The sequence below is a fragment of the Colletotrichum scovillei genome, assembly GCF_011075155.1.
Source record: "Colletotrichum scovillei strain TJNH1 chromosome Unknown Contig00004, whole genome shotgun sequence".
In the NCBI taxonomy this organism is placed as follows: Eukaryota; Fungi; Ascomycota; class Sordariomycetes; order Glomerellales; family Glomerellaceae; genus Colletotrichum; species Colletotrichum scovillei.
Window position 1 is genome coordinate 1 of NW_023336262.1, and position 25,737 is coordinate 25,737.

Below are 25,737 nucleotides of genomic sequence, written 5' to 3' on the forward strand. Positions count from 1 at the left end.
AGGCCGCTAATTTGCTTCGTTTCGAGCGTCGCCTTGAGACTCCGAGGGTCTATGTAGTCGTACTCGACACCGTATCCCACTTGTGTCATGACGCACTTCTCCAGGCCTGGAATCGAGCGCAGAATCTGTCCCTGAGCCTCTTCCGGTACGGTCATGGACAAGCCGTTGGGATATATGAGGTCGCTGTCGAAACCTTCGGGCTCCAGCCAGACAAGATGCTTGTCTTTGTCAGAGAACCGGGTGATTTTCGCCTCTAGCGAGGGGCAATATCTCGGGCCCCTGATGGTTTCTCGGATGTGTATCGTCTTATCCAGGTTGGCCCTTACAATGTCATGCGTCGCCTCATTCGTATAAGTGACCCAGCAGGACAATTGCTCCTCCACGGCCACTCTATCGTTCAGGAAGCTGAACGGCATCGGCGGGTCGTCTCCGGGCTGCCTCTCCAGCTGCGAAAAGTCAATGCTGTCTTTGGCGATACGCGGCGGCGTTCCTGTCTTGAGCCTTCCTAGGCGAAAACCACTGTCATTCAACGACTTGCTTAAGCCAAAAGATGCATCTTCTCCTATCCGTCCCGCGGGATACGCTTTCATGCCGATATGTATCTCGGCGCTCAGAAACGTGCCCGTCGTAATGATTACTGCGCGTGTAGGGAGAACCTCGCCAGACTCAAGACGCACTCCTGTAATCTTTCTCTGGACGGTACTCGTGGCGTCTGCGCTCTCACTCGTGACGATATCGGATACACTACCTAGCACGATGGACAGGTTTGGGTACGTTTCCAGCTCTTCTCTCATGTGCTTCTGGTATAGTTTTCGATCAATCTGCGCTCGGGGTCCCTGTAAAAATTGACGGGTTAGCGACTACAAAGATTCCTCCGAGAAATTGAACTCTGCATGGAGCTTACATACCCAAACAGCCGGCCCCTTGGTCCGATTCAAGACCCTGAACTGCACGCCAGCCTTGTCGATGACCCTGCCTGCCAACCCGTCAAGAGCATCGATTTCGCGAAGTATGATCCCCTTGCCGATGCCGCCAAAAGATGGATTGCAGGAGCAGGTGCCGAGGTTCTCGATCTTCGGTGTGACCAAAGCTGTTCGCGCGCCGGTTCTGGCAGCCGCTGCGCATGCTTCTGCGCCCGCGTGGCCGCCTCCCACTACAACGACATCGAATGGTCTGGAACGTTCGTAAGCTATGTGCGACTGGCGCGCGAGAGGTGTATGTTCTCGGTATGCTGCAGACTGACCTGGTGCCTTCTGCGACGTCTGCGAAGCCGCGCCTACCGAGCTGTCGCAAGCTTCTGGCAGCAGGACGTGGGCGCAGCTTCAAGGCTGCTGAAAGGGATCGCATCGCCTATGTTAACGGGCTAAGAGACTACATGCGCTCCAGCAGATGAAAATGCGACTGACAAGCTCGTGCCCTGGGAACTAGAAGCGAGTTTGAAGGCTGAAGTTCTCCTAGTTTGTATCCAGAGTTCCTCTGCGCCATTGCTCCCCCATTGATTTTTTTGGCCCCTTGGTGCCACAGTGTAGTGACATGATCGGTGCACGGCGGTTACAAACACCGACTGCAGGGGGGTACTTTAGTTGTAGCTTCTTCAATTGACCAACGGGCTATCGTCGCCAATGAGCATCTTCTAAGGAGTGCTATGAGCCTCTCAACAAACTCATCGCTACCTTATTCCGTATATCACATGAAACTATGAACAATAATATCGCACCAAATAAACATTGCTTACTTTCTCGTCCAATCTTAGAAAGCATAATGGCTGAGCGTTTATTTATTTTATATTTCTACCTTTACTAGCTACTCGGGCGGTTCTCAATATCGGTTAAATAATATTAATATATAATATTAATAAATACTCCTACTATCTTATTAAACTATTTTTATAATTTTTTTATCTTTTTAATTTTCCTCTTATAAAGTTTATAACTACGGATTAATAATAATATTAAGTATATAATTATTTCATAAGCTTATTTATACTTAGTTAAGTTCATGGCCTTTTTAAATAATAATAGCTTATAATAATAATATAATAATAATATTAAAAATACCCTCGTTATTATTATTAAGAATAATACTAATTATTAATATTTAGTATACGTTAACTTATACTTATACTATATATTTATTATCTCGTTTTTTATTACTATTATTATATTATTATTATTATTATTATTATTATTATATTATTATTATTATTATATTATTATTATTATTATTATTATTATTATTATTATTATTGAACTATTTATTTTAAGAATATAATATTAAAATACTAACTTATTGACTTATAAAGCTATTTTAAAGCGTATATTTAATAATTTAATCTTATTAATATTATACTTAACGATCTTAATTTATAAAAATTATTTAAAAAGTATAAGTTAGTTATTATTAATTTAAAAATCCGAAACGTAAATACTTTTATAATTATTATTATTATTAATACTAAATTTATATAATATAACCTTAGTTAAATACTTAATTAATTTTAATATATAATTAATACCCTAGTATTATAATAATAAAATAAGAGATTTAGGAAAACTAAAAAGAGAAATTTAGAGTTATTAGAAAGGTTAGAAAATAAAAGGTGGTTTTCAGCGATTTAGAAGGCGATTAATATATTACAGCGGGATTATTAGTATCTTAGATTACGGCCGGCTATTATTAGTTGTGAAGTTTGTTAAGTAATATACGTAATAAAAACTCGATATTGACCCTCGTAGACCAGCTTGCCCGTAGGGCGAAGATGGCCCCCAATGAGGCGGGCCGACCCCAAAGGGGGCTGAGCGTTTATATCTGCTGGGGAATAGCATATTTGATGGTCGCAGCCAAGACTCCCAGTGATAAGTCATGTCCCTAATCCTCCTCCGTCTTCGTCTTTCCTTGCGCCATACGAGTACGTCACAGAGGGGCTTGTGGTCCTTTCTCCCGCACTCTGCCAAATTGCAAATAGAGTACAGACATTCATTCCACGCACAATTAGCCTAGTTGAAGAGCATCTTGGCGCACAACAAATTGATGCCCGGTGACCTTGTGTGTTGCTTGCGAAAGGGCCTATGAGTACATGCAGACATGAGAATTGCCGATGGTCACTGAGATCTCGAATGTCCCAAATCGACTGCTCTCCGTCTATCGCCTTGTGCCAGGTTTCTGCGTCTCGGGCCACGAAGATACAGCATCATCTACCTCTTCCAAGAAGGTAGCCGAGTTGTGGACTGTAGTGCCTCCTAGTACCAAGCGCACACCTGGCGAAGATGCGTTGATTGTCGCCACCATCTTGGCCTCCTCGTACGTTGCCCCACCGACTATGAAGACAATAACGTCTTGCGGCTTGTCTCGAGTAGTTCCTCCGCCCTCAACAAAGGGATACTGCTGTTCTTTAAGTCGTCCCCGAATCAGATTCTGAAGCGTACTTTCAAGTAAGGGGCTATGCTGTGTGTAAACGTTCTCGACGCCCTTTAGCCCCTTAAACCTGGCACCAGCTCCTCCAAATATGCCACCCCCCTCGAAAATGTCTGCAATGCCTGCTTGAGCCTGTGATTGCTGCAATGAAGATTGATACTTCACAAGCTTGGAGATGAGGTCTGCTCGCCGGACTGAGACCCCGCCAGCGGCCACCAAGAGGTCCACGAGCATGGGAAGTGCGTTGGACGGATTGCGCTCATATCGTAGAGCATAAAGGGCGACTAGGCCAACCTTGCTGTCGCTTGTCACCTTTGGAGACTGGATAAGCTTTTGAATATTCTGTTGGAAGAGTCAGCTTCTGGTATCTGCGCTGGGAAGCCGTACTATGATTGTCGGATAATACCTTGAGATCAGCCGCATGGTTGTCGTTGCAAGCGAGACTTTGTTCCAGCTCACTGACTTCGAGTAGGTTCTCGGCTCCAACACGTCTACTCAACTCTGAAACCAAGGTGACGTGCTTGCTAACATTTCCAGATAGCTTGCGGAACTCAGGGTATTCCTCAATGAAGCGCTTCATGTCCGATATTGACTCAATATTTGAGCTGTTTTGTGTCTTTGACTGGTATTGCTCCACGTAGTCTTTGATGTTGCCGCCCAAGTCACCAAAGTTGAGATACATGTTCTTCTTGAAGAAAGGATCCTGATCTTGCGACAAGACAATCTCCTTTAGCTCCGGGCGAATATCAGGTACATCGCTTAGGTCAACTCGGCCGTTGGTAATACCAAGAAGATGATGCACCATGGCTTGATATGTCCATTGCGTGAGAAGTGGTGTTGCTGGATCCTCGCGCCGGTCGAGCACGAGCAGGAGAGGAGGCGTGTCCACCTTCCGGAAGTCGAAAAGCTGCTCCTCTTGTGTAATACGATATCGCACTTCTGTAGCCAATTTCTTAGTTAGGGGGCTGGTCTTGGAGTATCTGATCAGCGGTTTCTTCTTGAGTGCAAGAAGCACAGCAACAAGTCCGTCAGCACTTCGTTGCAGGGCGTCTGGGTTCCACGTGTCTGGGTTGCTGCCCCACAGACGCTGATGGGGAAGGCTGAGTCCAAGTGAGAACAGATCGGGGTTGATGACGATGAAGTCGGCAAACTGCTCCTGAACCAGCTTCACAACCTCATGGTCGTCAGCCTCGGCAAGTCTTTCTAGTGACGACTTCTTGACGACGTTGGTGAAATACAGATGATACTCTCCGTACTTCGGCTCTCGTAGTTCATCAATAAGGAGTTGAATGGAGTCTGGCGATGGTCGTACAAGACATAAACATCGTAAGTGACGCATCTTCTCTCTGTTGGCGTTATCAATACGATCAATGAGATAGACCTCGTGATTCAGCAGTGCTGACTGAGTGATGGCAGTGGACACAATAGGAACTGTCTCGCGGTCCAGCAGCAGAACCTTCATCTTTGCCGACTGTGTCGACGATGAAGAATCAGCGGACTGAATCATACGAGAGACATAGCCAGCCACTGCTTGTGCCACGTCCATGTTGGCCAGCGGCGCAGAGCGCAAAGGTCGAATGCGTGTTGAAGTGTGTTCGATGGAGGAAAGGATGGGAGACGTCCTTCGGCTGGTGGTGGCGATGATTTGAGAACAGTAACCGATGCTCAATGAAATCCGTGAATTCTCTTAGCGTGGTATTCGGCGGTGTTGTGTCTTCGATGAAAAAAGACGAATCGCTGGATGAGCGGAAACGACGTCGTTCGCAGATGGCGGAGTTGACTGGGACAGCTTGCCTGAGCTCCCTGGCCTGCGTGCCTACCACGCCTGCGTACCTTAGGTACCTCATCCTTGGTAAAGTACCTTCGACATTAGGTCCCCCCACAACTCTAACAGCTTTCTAAGCTGGGTATACCACAGATTTCCCAGCGCTCGAGTCGGAATGCCAACTTATAAACAAGGATTGGAAGAAATAGGTCTTCTTCGTTAGATCTTTCTATGACTTGATTGTTGTGATATTGCATACATGTTGAGTGGTACTATATACTTCACCATAACAGTGGAAACTCCCGCGGGATGATTGTGCTTGATACAGTGACTAGCCTCCTCGGGTCAGCTGTGGGTCCTGCGAGCAGTGACGTCCAGGCCACTCCACAGTGTCAAAACTGTTAGTCAAACACCTCAAGGCCGGATGGCACTTCATCGCGGCATTCAAGCAGCATCTAACAGGCTTCTTTCACTAAGATCCACCTTCCAAAGCCACAAATCTTACGACGGTCAAGTCCTCGTCGATGATCCTGTACTTCGTCCCCGGTGAGCACATTTCAGAGACATACTGTCTACTAAGCTACTTGGACGATCGATTCATCTTTGGCCACCATCACGATGGCAGGCCTTGCCGCTGACACTTGCCCAGCAAAGGCAGAACCAACGTCAGTTCTTGTCCCATACACACGTTTCTCTGAAGAGTACTCTATACTAATTTACAGCGTTATAGCCTCTCCTTCACGCAAGGCCTCATTCTTGGCCAGCTATCAGTGGTTCTCGTTCTTACTGCCTTCATCAAATTCTTCATCTTCGGCGACCCTCCCTCACCAGAGGTGACAGCATCACTGAGAGCAACAGAGCGTCGGTCAAGGACACTGACTCATAAGCGCTCTCTTCTCAGTCTTCGGACGGCGAACGCAAAGCATGGCCAGCAGACGCTTAATCGGAAGAAGTCGAGCGTCCTCCGGAATCCCCCGAATCTTACCATCGGTTCCATCCTCAGCAAAACCTACTACAATGTCGATAGTCACCAGCCAGAAAGTTTGGACTGGTTCAACGTCCTCGTGGCGCAGACGATTGCCCAATTTCGAAGCGACGCACAGCATGACGATGCCATCTTGAGCTCTCTCACCAAGGCACTCAACGGAGGATCAAGGCCCGATTTTGTGGACGAGATTCGCGTGACGGAGCTGAGCTTGGGAGAGGATTTCCCCATTTTTAGCAATTGTCGAGTCATACCCGTTGATGAAGACGGTTTGAACTTGGGTAGCGGCAGAACTCTCAACGCGAGTGCCGCAACGAGGGATGGCGCGAAGCTGCAGGCCCGGATGGACGTTGACCTCAGCGACATGCTCACTCTCGCTATCGAGACAAAGCTTCTTCTCAACTACCCCAAGAACCTCAGTGCTGTCCTGCCCGTGGCACTCTCAGTCTCTGTCGTAAGGTTCAGCGGCACCTTGTCGATTTCCTTTATCCCGAGCAACCCTTCACAATCCACCCCGACCATGATGACTTTCAGCTTCATGGATGATTACCGCCTCGACCTGTCAATCAGAAGCCTTCTCGGAAGTCGTTCAAGGCTGCAAGATGTGCCCAAAATTGCTCAACTGATCGAGTCGCGGTTGCACCGTTGGTTCGATGAGCGGTGCGTGGAGCCGCGGTTTCAGGAGATCGCCTTGCCGAGCATGTGGCCGCGCAAGAAGAACACCAGGGGCCCTGAAGATGGACTAGCCGAGATCAACGCGTCGGTGAGCAGGGCAAAGGGAAAAGATATCAACCCGAATCTCCGCGCAGAAGCTCGAAGGGAAGTTGAAGCGGAGGCAAGGACGCAGACAGGTCGGGAGCACGATTCGTTACGTCGACGCAGGATGCGTAGTGACGACGGGTTGACGATGCCCGGCGCGATGCCAGGGCTAGATATCGATATGAAGACCTGATGTGGACATTGCTGGGGCAGTATCTAATGTATTTACAACCCACAACGCACCTCAGAGTCCCTGCGGAAACAGGCTCGCCGAGGTCTGGGTCAATGGTAACAAACTCCTCCACCAAGTAACGGCTCCAGCGAGTAAAAGCACATAGTAAATCAGCGTCCATTTTCGATTATCGGCAGGCGTATAGTGTCCACTGACGTGCCAGTAAGGCTCGACAGCCCCCCAGAAACGGGGCAGGCCCATTACATTGCAGAATGCGTGCACCAGCACGATGGCTAGTAGGCTCCCTGAGCGGAGGAAGAGGAATGTGGCATAGGCGCCGAAGAGAGAGGTGTAACTGAACTGCAGAATTGAGCGTGCCACTGCGGCGACCAGAGGCACCTTGGGGTGGGAGATGCGGAACTCATAAAAGTGATGAACATGAGCAAAGCCGAAGATGACGGGAGACAAGAAGACGGTTTGTGTCAATGACATGCGAGCGCAGAGCATCAACGGAACTGAGGCAGAGCGAAACAGCATTTCCTCAGTCAAAGGTCCCTTGGGATCGTATTAGCATCCCTATAAATGGAGCAAATGATACGTCTGGGGCTTCCTTGATGCAACTTACCATGACAATGTTCCGCCAGGTTGTCAACTGTGTCCAGATACGGATAATGGGGCCAAGACCGCGCCAGTCTTCCCAAACGCCTTCTATGAGAAGAGTCTCGTACAGCGGAGCAGCAAACAGGATTGCCGTAAGCATAAGGCATAATGCGGACTCGAGTATGCCGATGGGCCAGTATCCCATAGCATGAAGTGGTCCATAGGGTAGGGTGCCGTCAGGTAGACGGGCCAGGATGATGTAAGTCAGGGCGGAGCATGATGCAGTAGAGAACAGGACAGATCTGATGCGCGTGCGAATGACGACAGGGTCGTCTCTCGACAGCGTTGGTGATGGACGGCTGGCAGGCGAGATGTAGAGAGGGGCCACGTAGATGGCAGTATAAACAACCTGGGCAGGCGAATTAGCGATTGAACAAGCACGTTGACGGAGGTGGAAGGAAGTGAGAAATCATTCGCCCTACCAGCATCGCGCACGCCGTCAACGGCTGTATGAATGGAGGGGCGCTCCCGGGAAGACTTGTGCCAGGCCGCAAGTCGGGGCTATTGGACGAAGTCATGATGAATACCGCCGGCGCGACCGCGTTGCCCGAGATGTCTGTAGTAGTCGGGAAATCAACTCAGCACTTGGCTACCAATCCCCAAGGCATGTCAAGAAGCGGCTATGAATATCCCCTGAGTTGTTTCTTCAACCAGGTATCATGGTAATTACCTACTGGAAGAGGTGAAGTGAGGAAATTACATAATCGTTCGGACATTCCGGTGGAGCATAGAGCCCGCGTACCTTAAGGTAATTACAGTGTACGGATATTCGCAGCTGCATCCAGCTGTCAGCGTGTCACATACACAGTAGGCTGTAGTTACCTGACGCAGTCGAATCTTCTTCGCTTTCAATGACCCCACAACATCCAATGCGGGAACCTGCGCAGCACTTCTGAGTACTTGTCACACGACGGGACATGGGGGCCTGGAGCGAAATACGCAAGGTACAGAGTACGGAGTACGGATATGAGATCTCACTTTCGACTTTCAAGATGGGAAATGCCCCTGCGTCGTGCTTTCGAATTGGGAAATTGGATGCTGAGCTGTCAGACACCTGCGGGACCGCAGTGGCCATGATTCAATTTGTGCCTGCAGACTATTGTGCAGTAGCGCACAGGTGCTACGGATACATGTGCCTTTGGGCCCTTTGAGGGGGACACTACTGCATGCGCGAGGGAAGGGACACCGACAATATGCTGAACAGTGCAAACGCGAAGCGTCCGCGAGGTGGACGCGCCCCGTTGGTGTCGTGGCATTATCCATGGGCGGAAGGGATTGTCACCGTATCACCATTAACAATGACAAGGCACAATTGGCAGTCTTGGAGCAAAGCAACCTTACCTTTACTCAGTGGTGAGTGACCAATCAAAAGAGTCAATTGGAACTTCTCACAGAGAAACATGCTGCCAATGAGAAGGACGGGACGCCTGACTCCATCGCTGCCCCTAAAAGGCTGTTCATGGAAATTAATCCCTCTTGCAAGTTGCCAGTCTCCCGGTTCCAGTTATCCAGCATGCATCACGGCCTCAACCTGCAACTAGTCTTCCGCTCAAGGGCGTATTCGCAGTATTCTCATTATGTCCGCCTCATCTTAGTATACCCGGCTTTTCTTGTGCAAAAGAGACAGTGGCTCGGTGTATGTGGGGCAAGAGTTAAGACAAGTGACAAGCCTCCCAACTCTTGCTCTTGTCAATTTGTCCCCGTCCCACGTGAGAGGGTCCAGCTTTTGTTTCCTTGCCATGTGCATCTACCCATGCAAGTGCACGACTCAGGAATATCGAGACTGACATAATTTTCAAAATTTATCCGCGCTTTGGACACAACATTTCTTGTATTCGTACAAACATAATTGAATCACGATATCCTCTGTACGATTCGTGGATATCTAGATTCCAGAAGCATTGAGCTCAGATGTAGCCGGGTAATCGTGAAGCGAGCGAGTGTTTGAAGCTTCCCCGTCTTCATAGCAACGGGCCACCGAGCACTGTCAACGACGACCGCCATCGCTGTCCAAAGTCCCGGCCCAGGCGGTGTAACTTCTGCGTACGAATACGCGCTCGAACCTTTTGCGGTCGTGAACAGAGGCGGGGGGACTCAACAGGCTTTTGATAGTGATTCAAATTGGGACTCTGCCCCGGATCCCAGAGTTGTTTACAACACTTCCGTTTGCGGTAAAATAGTCAACAAAGTGGCCAAGTTTTATCCCCCGCCCGGTTTCTCTATCCGCTGTATCGCAAATACGAATAGTGCAAGTTGTGCTTCAAAAAAAAAAAAAAAAAAAAAAGAGCCCCGCACCTCATCAAATATTCGACAGACATGGGATGATGGGAATTGTGGGATAAAATCCACCTGCGCCAGCTGGCACCTTGTTCCCCAAGGTGCAACCCAGACGCGACCTCGGCCAAGCTACGGATGAATACCCTTTCACTGAAATGTTTGCAGTCTGGACATGCCACTCAGCGGCTATGGCCCAGAAGCGACAACCAACCACAGTGAGGTCGCAGATGGTGACAAGCGCCTGAAAAACCGCCCACGCCATTTCCTCGACTTCCCCGCGCATCCTGGAAGTCTCGTCCTCCTGCTGCTGCTACTGCTGCTGCGACTGGGAAATTTAACAAGTGCGAGTTACTTTGTCAGAACCCATCCGCTGGCAAGAAAAGAATGAAAGCAAAAAGCGACGTAACATCGGGACACAAGACTTTAGCTGTGTTTTTGCGGACCAGCCTCTTCTACTCCAGGTTACACCCTGCATCTCACCGCCAAAGCTCAGGTGTGATCCTGAGATGACGGTCATTGTGGCCCAGGAGGGGCTTATTTCGGACCACTGACGATACTTGGGAATGCCAACCTCCGCTGATGCCGGCGTTGGTGTCTGGACAGAGAGGTGGTTTTTTCCCTTCTTTTTTTATCTTTTTTATTTTTTCATCTTGCCAACCAAAGTCAGTGCAGCACGGCGCACCGGATGACAGGGCACGGCGACTCGCCGATGCGGGCCATATCCGCTTCGTCTACGGATACTTGCTTGCCTACATTTTGCGACGGCGTGTACTCAGGCCGCTGGATGGCCGCCCGTCACTGCAGCAGCAGAGGCCAGTGTCCAAACAAAGTGCTGCAAGCTGGTAGAACTGACAGATTTGGAACAGTGATGATGGTGAGCACGGATTCCCTAGAGCGAGAAGATTTTGAGCTTCCTGTTGCTGATGAGCTAGGTATGTCTCAGTTCACCTTGAACTAAGGTACGGTCTGATGCCTCTACTCTTTCTGGGCTAATGATGAGTTGGTACTCCGGGGCCACCCTGCTTCACCGAGGTGAGCCCACCTTAACGGTTTACACTTCCTAACCGTACACACTTATACATGTGATGATGGACACCGTATCCGTAATGTGCCAATGTCTCCGTTCTCATTGAGTTGTCCAGCTGTTCTCTGCAACTCGTCATCAAAGACCCAAGAAGCTGGGTGGACTGACAGGGAACAAGGGAACACGGGATCGTGGAAGCATGGAAGCATGGGTGAGGAAACAATGATGATGGGGCCCATTGGATTGAATTCAACGCCGTGGATCGTGCGTATCCGTTCTCTCAGTTTCCCTCACAGACATGGCGCGGAGAGCGGGAGCTAATCAGCTCACGAATGGGCGCTCCGAGGCCTTGAGGACTGGACGGTTCACCACATGGGATACTTTGTATAAATGCTGGATAACCTACCCTGGCTTCGCTGTGTTCCTTCATGTCTTGGGGCTCCGTTCCAAGGACCGTGTTTTCAAGGCCATGGAGGCGCGCTACTTAAGTGCAAGGGACGTGCTCTCAAAACAAACCGTTTTTTTTTTTTTTTTTGAGACTGGGAAAGCTGAGCTACCTAGAGCCTGCTCATTGTTTTCTCCCATCCCCAAGACTGTCCGGATACTGCGTGTGTAGGTAGGTATCCGTACTTCGTAACTGCGATGTTGGGGGCGTTTCTTTTTCCACGTTCACGCTCACTCTTACCGTGCTTCATTATGAACAAGCATGATGCTCCGCACTCGGCTCCGTCTGCCGGTAAGCCATGGTATCCCAAGCTTCAAGTTATCCGTACCTCGCCTATATCTTTCCCATTACTTTGGGATCTGGGTACGTACGCTACGCAGTAATTAGTGTTCCCGATACCCATATCTCGTTTGCTAGGCTATAGAGTAGTTTCAGTCTTCCCTGCCCTACCTACGTCGGTCACTAAATAGTGCGGCATCATCCGTATGATATGGTAACTTTACCCCAAAGCCGCATCTCGGGCTCTCAGCCCAGGACGCCCTTGACCTTCTGGCCGTTTTCCTTGGTGGCGCCGTTGAGCAAGCGGTTGTCCTTGGCCGGGTCATCCAGACCTTGTGCTGGCTCACGGGTCAGGGAGCTCCTTGGGGGTGACCTTGGATCGGGCGTTCCTCACAGCGGCGGTTTGTTTTGTTTTCCTCGCCAGACTCTGCGAACCACGTCAACGTCGGAGGGGCATAATTGATAATAATAGCTGCTGCTGTCGTGTGTTGCAATTAGCAGCCGTGTGTCAAAAAGGCCTCGACCCCATCGCCATAGCCGGATGGCACTGCTACCCTCCTCCTCCTTCTTCTTCTCCTCCTCCTTATTCCTCTCCTTTTCCTTGTTGGAGATCAGCTGGTGAAGATAAAGGACGTGGTTCTTTCCATTGGAGGACAGCTGGCGCGCTTCAGACTCAACAACCCGAACCATCAATCAACCCAGGGCCGATCCCATACGTCGAAACGGCTATCGAATCGTCCCCCTTTCCTACCAATACACTAAGTATTCCGCGTCGCCCACCGTGTCGGAGTGACTCTAGCCAGTTGGGTCTCCCGCCGCCGCCCCCCGGTTCTCTGGCTCGAGCCAGTCCGGCCGACATTCCACTTACAGACGGGTGCTGCAGCATAGCCGCCATCAACCATTGCCGCGCAAAAGTCTGGCCCAGCTTTCAAGCCCCTGATCTGGCTCGAGTGTCGAGTGTCGAGTCTCGAAAGCAGCCCTGGTCGGTTGGTATTTGAGGGTGTCAAGTGTCGAGGCCCAACCTTGCCGCTCATTCGGCCACTGCCACTGCCAATTCGAAGCAGCACCCCATAACTTGTGCAGAAGTCCCCGTTCTCCATACGACGCAACGAGCGCCCTCGACCGCCCTTTTCGCATCCAGGGCAGGCCCACTTCCGCTTGAGCGAGCAAGAATTGTCGTCGCGCTGTGCTGTCAGGAATCAGAAGTCGGAACCCAGGAGTCGGACCTGCATAAGACCCGCAGTCTCTCTTTCGAACAGAAATCGTCCAAAACGTCGGCTTGACTGGCGACTGGCGACGAAATAGCCGCTTGGCTGGAGACTAACTGTTCTTGCATCGCGATTAAGGTAGGCAGTCGTGGACGGGGAGCGACCTGTATCTATTTATTGGAGGGGGAAAGCGAGGTTAGTGGCCGACAAAATTTCTTACCTTTCTCGCCTCTCCTGCCTTCCATTCTTACCTGAGGTGCCTTCCAAGTCCAGAATTCGAGGCTTTTGGTATCCGTAAGTACCTTACCATTCATGAGTACCTACCTATCTTACTTACCTGTCCGTACGCTGTACGGTGTATACGGATACCTGAGAAGTAGAGGAATGGAACACCACCTGTTTCTCATCGTCTTTTCCTGCTTTCCTCCGGCTCCTACCTTGGTCTGCTTCCATTCCCACTCGTTCCTCTCCTCCTGCCCTGAGGCCTGCTCTGTCACCCTGTCTAGCTCTTCACCACGGGTATCCTTCACCTGCAAGATACCCTGCACTTGCTGCTTCACCCCGGTCGTTCATTGCGGGCCTGGTATCCGTAGTGTACCTGGCTGTACCTACCTAGCCTGGCTCTCTCTGTCTCTCTTCCCCCACACACACGCAAACGCACCTCAATCACCTTGTACTTGCAGGCTTGCAGCAAGGCTTGTAGAGCAGCAGATGGGAGAAGGGGAGGCTAGAGCTTCTTGTCCACTTCCATGAGGTGGCAGCCAGAGCTCCGAGGTGCCCACCCCAAGGTACCTTAATGTCGTCTGTCCGCCGTCGGGGTGTCTCTTCTGGTCTTCTACTCCTCCTCCTACGCTCCCGAAATTCTTTTCCTTTCCCCCTTCCTTTTCGCCCTCTGTCTCTCTCTCTCCTCCTCCGGCCCTGTGCCCATCTTTCGTCGTGCTTGCCGACGTCTTTTTCTTGTCTCGTCTGTTCAATTGCATCTCAAGGCCATTTCGCCTGTAATAATCTCACACTCTCATTTATCGTCTCTCGTGACGTCTTTTCTTTGCCTTTTCCCTTGTTCTTCTTCATTGCCACAATCTTTTATGCCTATAGTACATTATCTTACCCATCTCCGAATCCAGTCAATCACTCACTCATCTCACCAAATCTTGGTCGCCGCGGCTTCTCCATACGCAACAACGTAAACCACCAACGAAGAATTCCAGTCAGCCCACGCGCCATCCATCGACGACACTCTCTCAACCAACACACATTTACACACCTGTCAGGTATCTTAATGAAGAAAAGCGGCCTTCTCATGCATTTGGAGCATTTTCACCTGGACCGATTCACTCAAGTTGAGCAACACGGAACCTCCCAAGCTCAACCACGACATTGGACGTCTTCGATTCGACCAAATCTATTTCGACGGAATCCCCTTTGAAATTTTCAAATTACCACCACGAATTTTGACGGCCCTGAGCTACAGCTACAACTACAACAGCCAACTACTTCCACACACCCTTCTCTACAGCGCTGCATGACCTCGAGAGCCGGAATTCGCACATTCAAAGCCAACTGTGATTGTTTCTCACCCTACTTTCAATTCGAGATAGCTAGAGCACAGACCGAATCGGTGTCCGTCACATTCGTCCCCCCAGCCGTGCTGGTCTCGAGTCAGCCGCTCCGAGAATTCCATTGCGCTCGGCCCCCGCCTGCTCCCGCAACCGCCCTATCCCGTTAAGCTTGGGTGCCACTCGCACTCCATGGCCCGGATACCCCACGCCGACAAAGACTACCCGCCTCGACCCTTACGCTTGTCTGCGAAAGCCACCGGTTTCTCCTCCCTCCCGCATCCACCTCACGGAGCATGTCCGGCTCCGGGTCCGGGTCTGGGAGCCCCTCCCGGGGCAGCCCTTCCCGGTCCCAACGGAGGCCGTTGCATGAGCGCTCCAATTCCCAGTCTAATTCCCTAGCCATCCGCATCGTCCCCTACAGTCCGCCTCGTCCAAGCCACAAAAATCGAGACTCAACCGCCTCAGCTTCGTCATCTCGCACCCCCACATCGACGACCGCACTCCTATCTCCCAACCCATCAGGTTACGATCACACCAGCTATTCATGGACCGACGACCGCACCGCCAGCCGCGCCAGCGATCGCTACTCCCACAGACGGTCTCACTCTTCCAGCACACGAACCTCAGTGCTATCGCCAGCCTCCTCAACCTTCCCATTGGTGAGCGCCAAGGATAGCGGTGTTTCAGGCTCGAAACTGCGATCCGACTCCTTGCCCGGCGACGAATCGTCCCCCACCACCCCTGTCCCTACCACTCCACCACATCAGACCGATATTTCCCACGTTAATGCACGATCCCGGTCTGCCCAACGCAGCGCCGACAATGAGCCTGTCACACCCTCAGCAAAGCGCCCCTTGTCCCGCCGTCGCAATCTCATTACGCTCAACGCCGATGGCAAGACCTTCTCCCTATTGCCTCAGGGGCAGCGGGCCGGAACCCAAGGAGACCATGCCTCTAGCACCGCCCCACGGTTATCACTTTCGACTACCGCCTCGCATGAGCGCCTTTCAGACGCCTTCAGTGAAAATCGTCCCAGCTCAACCGTGACTTCCTACCCGGATCAAAGCTTCGCTTCCACGTTGACCCCGGCATCCTCGACCACGCAATTAGCAGGTGATTCTATTACCAGCACAGCCGGGTCTTCGTCGTCTCCCTGGAACTATCGAATGGTTGGTGGCCTACGCAAGGTTCCCAACACTCCTGATCTCAAGCAGAAGCAGAAGTCGACGCTACTCTACCCGGAATCCGATCCAGCCTCATCCTACCCGTCATCCCCATTAGGTTCTCGACTCGCGCCGCTGCCAGAGGCGCCGATCGCTGCTGATTCGTCTGAATCTTCCGAGCCCCACGATTTGCAGCCCAAAACCTCCTTTCAGTCATCCGTCACTGCGTCCACGACTTCAGAAAAGACGAACTACAAAGTCTACGGCTCCAATTCTCCCCAGGCGACCGACGCCGACAGCGTTTTACATGCGCCATCAACGACCTCCGAGACAACAAACTACAAGGTATTCAGTTCCAGCTTACCTTCTTCGCCCGAGCGGGAGGAGTCGTTGCAACCGCCAACCTCGAGCCACTCCAACTACATAGTCCTTGGCCGGTCTTCGCCTCCAGAACCATCTTCTGCCGAGAGAAGTCCCCCAAAGACGGCCGATAGCGAACAGAATTACGTTGTGCTCGGCGCATCGTCCCCAGCACCATCATCCGTCGCCTCTAGCCGCCGTTCCCGTATCAGGCCCGAGTACTCGCAGGAAAGCCTTTTGGTGGCTCCGCTGAAACCGTACAAGGCGAAGAAGAGGACCAACGAAAGGTTTGGATACTACAAGTCGCGTTCGAGGGATTCCTTGCGCCGTGCAGCGTCGGTGAAGTCGATTTCCGGCTCGCTCACTCTCGAAGCAGCCCAGAGTTTCCTCGCCTCTCCTGCTGCATTCTATCGATCCCGTGTTCTGGCCAGCCAGCCAGGTCGGCAGCCTGACGCGCAAGCTGCGCCAACGGAACCCGCCCCCATTTCTGTGCCTGCTGAATCCCACATGACCACTCATCCTCACCAATGGAGCTCACAACTATCCACCGTGATTTCGGAGAGTGAGGGGGACAGCGAGCCTCCATCACGTTCCGTGTCCCCATGGTCTGTACCTGGGAGACGGGGTAGCATACCGTTGAGCAGCCATAGCCGGCAGATGCTTAGCATTTCGTCGTCGCTAGCTGCAAACGAGGAGCGCTCACTCTCTCACTCAAGATCCTTCACGGACTCTCTTGAACGCCCTCAAGCTACACACAGCAGAGGGAATACGCTTCGCATGGTCAGCGATCGAGACGAACATGGCGACGGCCTGGCAGAGCTGAACCAGCTACATCAACGTCCTTCCCGGACCGGCCTTTCAAGCTTCTTCTCGAGTTCCTCGTCTGACCGGAACCTCCACTCCTCTAGTAGCTCCCGTGCGAACAGTTTGAACTCGGCGTCCATTCCCGCTTGGGCCAAGTAAGTCAACCCGATGTCCTGCAGGAAGCATTGTGATACCGGTATTTGGACCTCAAGCTAATGTAGTCGTCTACCTGTAGATTCTACTACGGAAGCGGAGAACGTCGATTCCTTGCCAGCTCGGGAGACTCAGTTATGTCAGATCCGAATGATAGCCGGCCACCAAGCTCATTCCAAAGCCGTTCCCCCAGTGTCGAACAGCTCGCCATGAACATATACAGCCCCAGGCGACGGCCAAGGGAGGTAAACCTTGCCAACCCTCGGCCGCTGTCAGATGTCGGCTCCATGGAAATCAGCCAAGCACCGTTGACAGACAACCGAATGCGCAGCGGGTTAAGGAAGAAGACATCCAGCATCTGGTCACCCCACTTGCGGCGTGATCAGAGGGCTGGTCGCCACAGCATCTGGGAACCACCTTCTATGACGTGGTCAGCCGAGACGAGCATGTTGGGGAAGCGAAACGTGCAGGTTGCTTTCTTCGCTCTGGGATTCATTTTCCCATTTGGTGAGACACTCCTACTCAACGGCACTGTATTGACACAAGGCTAATCTGAGCCAGCATGGATGATTGCTGCCTTCCTTCCACTACCCCCTGACCCTCAAGCTGAGATGGCCGAGCGCGACCCACGATCAAGCCTGTTGGACGAAGAACGAGACCTTCCTCGGAGAGTTGCGGCGGTTGACGAGACTCTTTTCCAAAGCGCCCGTTGGTGGCGTGCACTTAATCGGTACATGTCCGTCATTGGTCTTCTGGTCGTTGGCGCCATTGCGGCTCTCGTTGTCGTCGGCGTAAAGCAAGGCTGGGGCCAAATGGTGTAGCTGCCTACTCCAAGCCGCCTCCTTTCTAATTGTATGCACCACCTCAAACAAAGGGATTTGGTGCCCGAACACGCCGCGGTACATGGCTTTTGGCCTCAGCAACAAACGAGTATTCATCAAAAGCATCATTGGCCGTTGAAATTCAGCGCACCGGCATCACGACTGGGGTAACGACTTAATCCCTTCACGAATTTACGACATCATTTATTTTTTTTTTCTATTATAGACATGCACATACCAAGTTTTCTCGGCGGCCGGCCATGGGGCCTTTTCTATCGTCCAGTCTAATGGCTCCGCACAATGACGACGGTTGCTAGCCATACATAGTTCGCTGTAATTGTACACCTGGCCAGATTGAGCCATACCCTTGATGACAACATGATGGCATTTCCTTCTGATTTTCTCTCGTTGGGCGACTTGGATTGCTTGACGATACCCCCCTTGGCTTTACACGGGAGTCAAACATGCTGGGATTGGTGTTGGGTGATTGGAGACGACTGAGCCAGACAGTGGCATCACGTTGCTGTTGTGGGATATAGACATCATATTATAATGGTTTAGTTCTAGATCTGCATAGCCTGCAATGTCTAATGACCTGCCCTTGTAGGGCATCTTACAATCCAATGCCTGGCCCATTTCGCGACCTTGACAACAGTTCTAGACCCATCAACCCTGTTTTCATGTATGCAGAAACAAGGGCCGCTCTGGATGGAGACGGGAACAATTATCTGCAAAGATGCCGCCCTTTCCCGGTCTTCAAGTAGCTTTGCTTCTTTGTCTGGCTTCCACTTCGGCTTTGATTTCCTCCATGGCCTCGTCGATCTCTCGCTGAGGGTCCGCCGACACACCCAAGACTGGTTCCCGCCCTGTTAGACTGTCTTGGCTCAAGGTACGGGTCAGCTTGGCACCGCCTTTGCCTTGACGTGCCTCGAGTTGCTTGCGAAGGATTTGTTTTGCCGGAGAGGCAAAGAAGGCCATGGAAAGCGCAGTGCCGACAATGGTATAGAAGTAAACACGAGCCCACACCTGGACCGAACCGGAGAACTCTAGAACAAGGAATGGGGTGACAACGAAGGACATGCCAATTTGAGTAACGAAAAGCGAGAGGACGTCGTAGTAGACCTTGTTGGAAGTAGGCGCACCACTGGTCGCGTCGAGGAAGAAAGCGCGAAAGTAGCGGCGATAGTCTATCATAGATGTTAGTCGATCATAGCACTCTTCTAAGCCTGCAGTAGCTCTCTCGTAGGTGTACTTACTCTTGGCTACAGTCTGGATGAAGCTGGCTAGGATGAAGCTCATGTAATAGCCAGGATAAAAGCCGTGCCAGAGCGCACTAGTACTGAACGTGAGAAGGCTGGCACGGAATCCGGGCTTTTTACCAACAGGCGTAACCCGAAGGTATACATAGTTCCTCAACCAATTGTTGGTGTTGATGTTCCAGTTGCCAAGGTAGGCGCGCGTGTTCTGGGCTGTCTCGACGCCCCAAGGGTTGATGTTTTGTAACCTGTTCCATGATACTTTACCGGTGACAGGATCAACACCATTATAGCCCAGGCCGGCCAAGATACAGGCGCCCTCGGTCAGGCACCAAACTCCATAGTATTTCAAACGAGCGGTAAATCCGACCATGTGGAGAATCCATACCCTGTGGAAGAACCCATGATCCATGTACGAAGGACTCGTTAAGTAGGTGATTGGGTAGTAACCAGAGAGAATCATGAAAAGCGCAATCCACCCCAGACCACTGGCAGCTTTCAAGGTAGCAGGTGTCCCACTGCGAGGGATCTTCCTCTTCTTCCTGACAGGAGGCTTCTTTGAGGGATCGACTTGGGCCGGAAGGTCAAACATTGTAGTGTCTATCCATTTGCGATAGTCGGTGTAGTCAAAAGCAGGTCCGGCGAAGAGCGAAGGAAAGAAGAGTACGTACCCAGCATAGTCCATGATACTGGGTAGCTCGATCAGTCTTCTCTCTTTTTGGTACTCAGATACCTGGTCGTCCGGGAGCTGACCGTCCGCGACGTTCCAGCAGAAACCGCTAAGCTTCATCAAAAGCACCATCTGGGCGCCAGTGATATCGACGGAAGACGGGCTATTGGTTACTTGACGAGCGATGTGACTTATGGACATGTGGCCCATGAGAAACGTGAAGCCGACCCATGGCATGAATGGGCTGGTGCGCATGTACTTCGCAATGCTGTAGATGCCGGCAGAGGCAATAGCAAGGGTGCGCACTCCATCCCACAAATCGAAAAGCCCGACAAGATAGAAAGTAGAGGTGCTAGTCCAAGAGTCGAAGTGTCAACGACAAGACCAGTTGGAAGAGACAAAGGAAACAGCTTGGGTATCTGCTGGGTAGCATACCTTATTATGAAGAGGTTTTTGAGGTCAGGCCTGGAGTCGGGAACTCGTTTGAGATATGATATGAGGAACGAAAAGACGAGCTTGACTGGAAGTCGTGATGTCAGTGCTGGTGCTCTATTAGGGACGGGGCTTCGTAGAGCTTTGCGATGTAGCCGAGCTTGATGGGATGGACCGACGTTCGTCTGGAGATGCGCCGATGCGCGAAGCAAGAAGCTCGAAAGCTACAGAGGCAAGCAAAAGTTAGCAAGAGAGGCTTCAGTAGTGGAAGAAGCCGGCATAGGTAGAATTAGCAAGGTATTGGTCGAGGGTGCACTTTACGTACGCTTATGGATGAAGGGCAACATATTGGCTAGAACTGCCGTTGCCACTTATCGAATAGATCCGACAACGACGACAAGGTGCAAGGCTGACATGCAGTAGGAGAAGACGATGAAGTTACGCTTAGGCCATATCTCTTTGAAGATGAGTTAGAGGAGAAGCGAAACACCGAGAGGTGGAGGCTCGGAGAGATCGACCTTGCGCCGAGGGAAAATAAGCGATTACTTGGGGAGTTGTCGAATGAGGTTTTTTGACTCTGGTGATGGATGTTGGGATCATGTGGCGGCGTGCCAACTTCGGATGACGGGGCGGGAGCTAAGCGGGCAGGAGACAGCTGGTTATGCCAACACAGCTATGACTGCGGATCGTCCTAAAGAAAAAAAAACACGAACAGCAGCTTCGTGTGACGGCTGGAATGGCACGTGGACCTGTTGGCGATGGGCTATTGTCAGATCGCAAGGGGGAGGGGACGGTAAAGGCATCCCCTGGAACTTCTACCCCCACTTACTGAACAACGCCAACGGATTTCCTTGCCTCCTCTCATTAGAAGAAACATTAAACTTCGGAGAGAGAGAAGAAAAAATAAATCCTATTTTTCTAATATTATTAAAAACTCTCTTTTTAATAGAGAAAAAAATTAATACGAAATTATAATTCTTTTTACTTTATAAAATTTATAATAAGAAATCTTAACTTATATTATAAGCCACAGTACCTATATTTCATAAATTATTAATAAAAATACGAGAATTTCGAAATATATGTTTAATTAACTTATACTACTCTAAGTTTGCCTTATGTGGTTTTCCGAGGCTACGCGCTAGAGGAAGCTTGGAGCAGTGTCCACCCTAACGTACCGTGGAGTGTGATGTCACGGGTCTTGATGACTGGTAACTACATACCTCAGGTATGTTCTACCTTACTTCATACAGTTTTATAGAGAGCCCCACGGGCATCAGTTCCAATCTTTTCAACAAGAACCACTATTGCTTCCTCCCTCACCTAAGATTGGGGAGTTAAGTAATGAGTTACCTTAGGGTAGCCTAGCAGTTCAGGTGCGAAAGACACCTAGGTCGTCAAGCCATCTAATCAAAACATGTTGATGGCTCGCATTTCTCTCTTGAGGACCGTTTACTACTTCAAATCCCACGAAGCAAGCTGCCCCCCTCTAAGCTTTGACGTGGGTACGTGGGGCGCTGTCAGCGTCGCAATTTTCTTCAACCGATTGGGGCGCCTCGGAATATTCAACATCTCAACCAAACTCACCGCCACCTCTTGTTGAATCAATCGTTATAATGGATCGCAGATATGTCGCCCCCTGCCGACCATTTCCTAACGGGAATATTGTCAGGGCCTGTGTGGAATCAGTGTCATGGCATTACAACATTGCTACATACTCCATAGTACTGTGCTATCGTTCCACATTCATTTCGTCAGCAAACGAAATGTTGCAGTATTCTAACGCGCCTTTTCGTATCTTATCATCTCGTGCTTCTCCTTTTTCCGCTCTTCCGCCCACATCCCAAAGGCTGAAGCATGCATCGTGGCACAGGTTTTCTTGTCTATTCTGATCTCAAGAGCAGAGCGAAGCCGAACCTGGCCGAGTTCGAATTGTATTGCGCCCTCGGCCATCACTCCCACACGGCTGTCCAAAATGGGATAGATGACGGCCGTCATCAGCGTGCCACCAACACAAGGTTCTCACGTGGACAAGCTGCGCCCAAAACTTGCCTCTATTCCGGCAACCTTTCCATACTAGCAGCCACTACTTGTTTGCATCCCTATTGCTTTGCGAGCTCGCGCTCATGGGTTGTGTCGTCGGCAATGACATCTTGGAAGCCTCCGTCTGACGAATCCTTGCCCACGCGTAGACAATACCGCTGATGAAGCCAACAACAATAGCCGACACACTGCCAAATGTGACAGGGGCGTCGAAGAAGACCAGACCACTGATGGCGATGGGAAGCTTGTTGAGCGCGCCAACCACGGAGTACGTCGTTGACGAGGTCACACGAATGCACCATGCAGAGCAGTAGGATATGAAAATGGCGCAGAGTCCCGAGTAGATCATGCCGACAAACAGGCTGTTGCGCGACTCGACGGGGAAGTTCTTCTCGATGTTTGCCGAAGACCAGTCCTCGGCAAGGAATGTGCAAACGATTAGGACGGGAATCGTCAAAAGGTTGTTGTAGAACATGGCTTTATAACACACTCGTCAGCAAATTCTGCCAATCAGTGGGGAACGCCTGAACGTTCAGGGCAACTCACTGTCCCAGTCCTTGAAGTTCATCTTCTTGATAACTTTGCGCATGCCCAGCACATAGGCCGCAGTGCAGCAAACGTTCATGCCCATCCACGCGTACCCAGCGTTCAAGGTCGAAACGGCGGCAGAGGCTTCGGCAGACTGCGAGCCACCTCCAAGAGCATGCTGGACATCAGCCCAGGCGGCAACAACGGAGCTGAGGACCATCAGGCCAAAAGAGAGAAGGGCAAGAGGGCTAACACTGCCGCCGAACCACAAAACCTCGCCGTACGCGATGACGATGATGGTCAAGTTCTTGAAGATGGTGTATACCGGCACAGAGAGAAATTGCAAGGCCTTGGTGCCCGTGTAAATCATGCCAACCAGGAGGAGTGCGATAGGGAACCCTGCAGATAGTAAGCTTTGGCCGATGCCTGCATCACGTGAGACGAGACCAACATTTCTTTGCCTTGTCAGTGTCGAATGGCGCCAGGTTCGTAATCATTCCGAGGTTCTTGCACACGATAATGGTAAGGATGCACACGATGGACTGGATGACAGGGCTGAGTTAGAGGTGGTCGTGACTGGGGATTTGCCTTTGGATAGAACGCACCTGGACAGCAAGGTAAAGAAAGTTGAGGTTCCAGAACTGGCCTGAAACAACATATTTGTTGACGACTGTCATGCTGATGGAAGAGAAGCAGTAGGCGAGAATGGCAGCGCCGGGACTGTTGTCAATCTTGCTGATTGGCGATCCCAGAGTAGGACGCGGCCTTGGAGGAGGCCGAGCCAGAAAGCCATCCTTCTCTCCAAATGACTCGGAGGGGCGGAGCTCGTAATCCTCGTTCTTCTTGTCCGACATGATGGCGCTTGATGTACAATTGTCTAGACGGTATGTCAAGTTGGCAGTGGAAGCAAGCTGGCTTCAACGGGTTTGGCGCGGGATGCAGCCGTAGAGCTTGCGAATGCGCCGAGATTCGGTAACGGGGAGAATCGTGTATGAACGGCCTCGCGACTTCGACGAGGTAGAAGGTAGTGATGGGTTGATCGAGTCGTAGCTGCGGTCCTTCACGCTTCGTTGTCTGCGGACGCGGTGATCTGGCTCTAGGGGAAGCGTTGTTGAAGATCTGGGGTCAAGAAAGAAAACGGAGGTTAAGGGGGTCAAATGCTCTTGGGCATTAATTAGAACGAACGGGACGGGAACGCAGGGGAACACGCGTGCGCCTACCTATCAAGGGTCACGGAATTTCATCTCAGATTGGATGGCCTTAGTGCTTTCTACAGGCCAGGTGGAGAATTTCGGGGCACGTAAGCTCCCCAAATACCGCCCGCGACAGCCCAGTCAAGGAGCCATGAAAGTATCTTTGGTAAGAAGGGATGAATGCAAGGGACCACTGGACACCTGGCAGACCCAGGGGTGCACCATTCCAATTCGACCACAGGGCACAGTAAGGGAAAGTGTCACGCCGCCTCACCCTGTCCCTTTTTCCTCCTGGTTTTTTCCTCTTTGCTTTTCTTCTTATTCTTCAGAACTACATAAGGCAAGACCGTGAGGTTGGCCCCTGGCGCTGTCTTTCGGGATGATGCCTACCTATCCGTATATGCCTAGGTAAGTGAGATATTCGCACTACTTTCTTGTAGAAGAATATCCCCGATGTCTGGCAAAGCTTGAAGCACCGAGAACTCCTTGCGCATTGCAGTTTACGAGAGACTGGAGCCACCGTTCGCATCTTCGCATCTTCGCATCTTCGCCATTGAAACAGAAAAACGAAGAACTCAAATTTCACTATAACTCGGTACACAACTCCTACGCAGTCACCTGGCCAGGCGCATCCTGCCCAGAGTCGGCCATGCTTTCATCGTGATCTGCTCGCGCCTCCTTTCCCTCCCCTTCATCAGGCGGAGAGGGGAAATTCAGATGTTTCCAATCCTCCAATTCTTCGGTGACGGACCGCAGCCTATCACGAATACTCTCTATTGCATAGCTCCCCAGAAGGAGCCGCAGCGGGGGGTACGAGCAATGAGCTAATTGCCAGACGAGCTCCGCGCACTTGACGGCGCTTGTCGGCTGCCGGTCACCGAGCCACTGAACCATTCTTTTTGCATGCAATGCTGGTGATGTTGCCTGTGCGTAGGCATCGCTCGCAGGCTTGATGAGGAAATGACCCCAGGTTGGTAAGGGCGTCGCAAGGGTATCTGGCTCGTCCCTTCTCACGAACCCTGGCTCTACGAGTGTTGCCTTGACGTTGAATGAGTCTGTCTCGTAAAGCATAGCTTCTATGAGTCCCTCGACGGCATATTTGGTGGCACAATAGGGGCCGAGGCCTGGAACACCCAGAGCTCCTGACGTCGAGCTGAAAATCAGGTAGCGGCCGCCGTTTTGTTGGCGAAAGTAAGGTAGGCTGGCTTGGATAATGTTCAAAGTGCCCATGAAGTTCGTCTCGAACTGATTGCGGATCTCGTGCTCGTCCTGGTCCTCACATGCTCCAATTACGCCATAGCCAGAACAGTTGGCTACGACGTCAAATCGCTGAAACCGCTCCAAGGTCCGTTCAATGACCCGCGCTACTGAGTCTCTCGCTCGAACGTCACACAGCATCCCCAAACAATTTTCATTGTCCTGCTGTGCTACCATTTCCTCCGGCGTCGTCTCGAACACACGGCCCACGGAAGTGACGAGATCTCCTTTGGACAAGGCGGACTTGACAAGAGATCTACCCATGTGGCCGGTTCCACCAAATACCTGCACAGGAAGTGCTCAGTCAACGTCAGAAAGTAACATGAGGGTGTCCCATCACTTACAACCCAGACCAGCTGCTTTCTCTCGCCGTCAAGTTGTGGTGGATCACAGCTAGCTGGAAGTTGAAGCTTCACTCTTGACGGTCCATCCGCGGGAGTCGCGCTGTTCTCGCTACACACGTCCATCGCGCTCGTTTCACAGACACTGAGTGGTATTGCGAGCTCTACG

The 25,737-nt window shown here is 51.2% G+C and overlaps 8 protein-coding genes across 8 annotated transcripts; 2 read left to right on the forward strand and 6 right to left on the reverse strand.

Annotated features, from left to right (window-relative positions):
- Window positions 1–6: 6 nt before the first annotated feature.
- HER10_EVM0007453 (glucose inhibited division protein A) lies at window positions 7–1,347 on the reverse strand (the record flags this gene model as incomplete). The annotated part of the gene is given in 4 exon segments (XM_035477008.1): window positions 7–49; window positions 64–836; window positions 909–1,173; window positions 1,244–1,347. The coding sequence occupies 4 exon segments, from the start codon at window positions 1,345–1,347 to the stop codon at window positions 7–9; spliced, it is 1,185 nt and encodes a 394-aa protein (XP_035335085.1).
- Window positions 1,348–3,141: 1,794 nt separating this feature from the next.
- On the reverse strand, window positions 3,142–4,960 carry HER10_EVM0001583 (Sec1 family protein; the record flags this gene model as incomplete). Its single annotated transcript, XM_035471327.1, has 2 exons — window positions 3,142–3,756; window positions 3,821–4,960. The coding sequence occupies 2 exons, from the start codon at window positions 4,958–4,960 to the stop codon at window positions 3,142–3,144; spliced, it is 1,755 nt and encodes a 584-aa protein (XP_035334655.1).
- Window positions 4,961–5,797: 837 nt separating this feature from the next.
- Window positions 5,798–7,116, forward strand: HER10_EVM0005527 (uncharacterized protein; the record flags this gene model as incomplete). Its single annotated transcript, XM_035475140.1, has 2 exons — window positions 5,798–5,844; window positions 5,910–7,116. 2 exons carry the CDS (start codon window positions 5,798–5,800, stop codon window positions 7,114–7,116), a joined length of 1,254 nt encoding a protein of 417 aa, XP_035334948.1.
- Window positions 7,117–7,167: 51 nt separating this feature from the next.
- HER10_EVM0011157 (CAAX amino terminal protease) lies at window positions 7,168–8,273 on the reverse strand (the record flags this gene model as incomplete). Its single annotated transcript, XM_035480595.1, has 3 exons — window positions 7,168–7,650; window positions 7,721–8,104; window positions 8,178–8,273. 3 exons carry the CDS (start codon window positions 8,271–8,273, stop codon window positions 7,168–7,170), a joined length of 963 nt encoding a protein of 320 aa, XP_035335351.1.
- A 6,567-nt stretch (window positions 8,274–14,840) lies between these two features.
- Window positions 14,841–17,848, forward strand: HER10_EVM0005248 (uncharacterized protein; the record flags this gene model as incomplete). Its single annotated transcript, XM_035474870.1, has 3 exons — window positions 14,841–17,029; window positions 17,110–17,534; window positions 17,589–17,848. 3 exons carry the CDS (start codon window positions 14,841–14,843, stop codon window positions 17,846–17,848), a joined length of 2,874 nt encoding a protein of 957 aa, XP_035334932.1.
- Window positions 17,849–18,604: 756 nt separating this feature from the next.
- Window positions 18,605–21,778, reverse strand: HER10_EVM0006388 (MBOAT family protein; the record flags this gene model as incomplete). The annotated part of the gene is made up of 4 exons (XM_035475974.1): window positions 18,605–19,035; window positions 19,105–20,126; window positions 20,210–20,323; window positions 21,702–21,778. The coding sequence occupies 4 exons, from the start codon at window positions 21,776–21,778 to the stop codon at window positions 18,605–18,607; spliced, it is 1,644 nt and encodes a 547-aa protein (XP_035335014.1).
- Window positions 21,779–22,292: 514 nt separating this feature from the next.
- HER10_EVM0002353 (UDP-galactose transporter) lies at window positions 22,293–23,631 on the reverse strand (the record flags this gene model as incomplete). Its single annotated transcript, XM_035472068.1, has 4 exons — window positions 22,293–22,726; window positions 22,796–23,176; window positions 23,229–23,319; window positions 23,383–23,631. 4 exons carry the CDS (start codon window positions 23,629–23,631, stop codon window positions 22,293–22,295), a joined length of 1,155 nt encoding a protein of 384 aa, XP_035334714.1.
- Window positions 23,632–24,576: 945 nt separating this feature from the next.
- HER10_EVM0002990 (short-chain dehydrogenase) lies at window positions 24,577–25,694 on the reverse strand (the record flags this gene model as incomplete). The annotated part of the gene is made up of 2 exons (XM_035472681.1): window positions 24,577–25,512; window positions 25,572–25,694. 2 exons carry the CDS (start codon window positions 25,692–25,694, stop codon window positions 24,577–24,579), a joined length of 1,059 nt encoding a protein of 352 aa, XP_035334762.1.
- Between the last annotated feature and the right edge of the window lie 43 nt (window positions 25,695–25,737).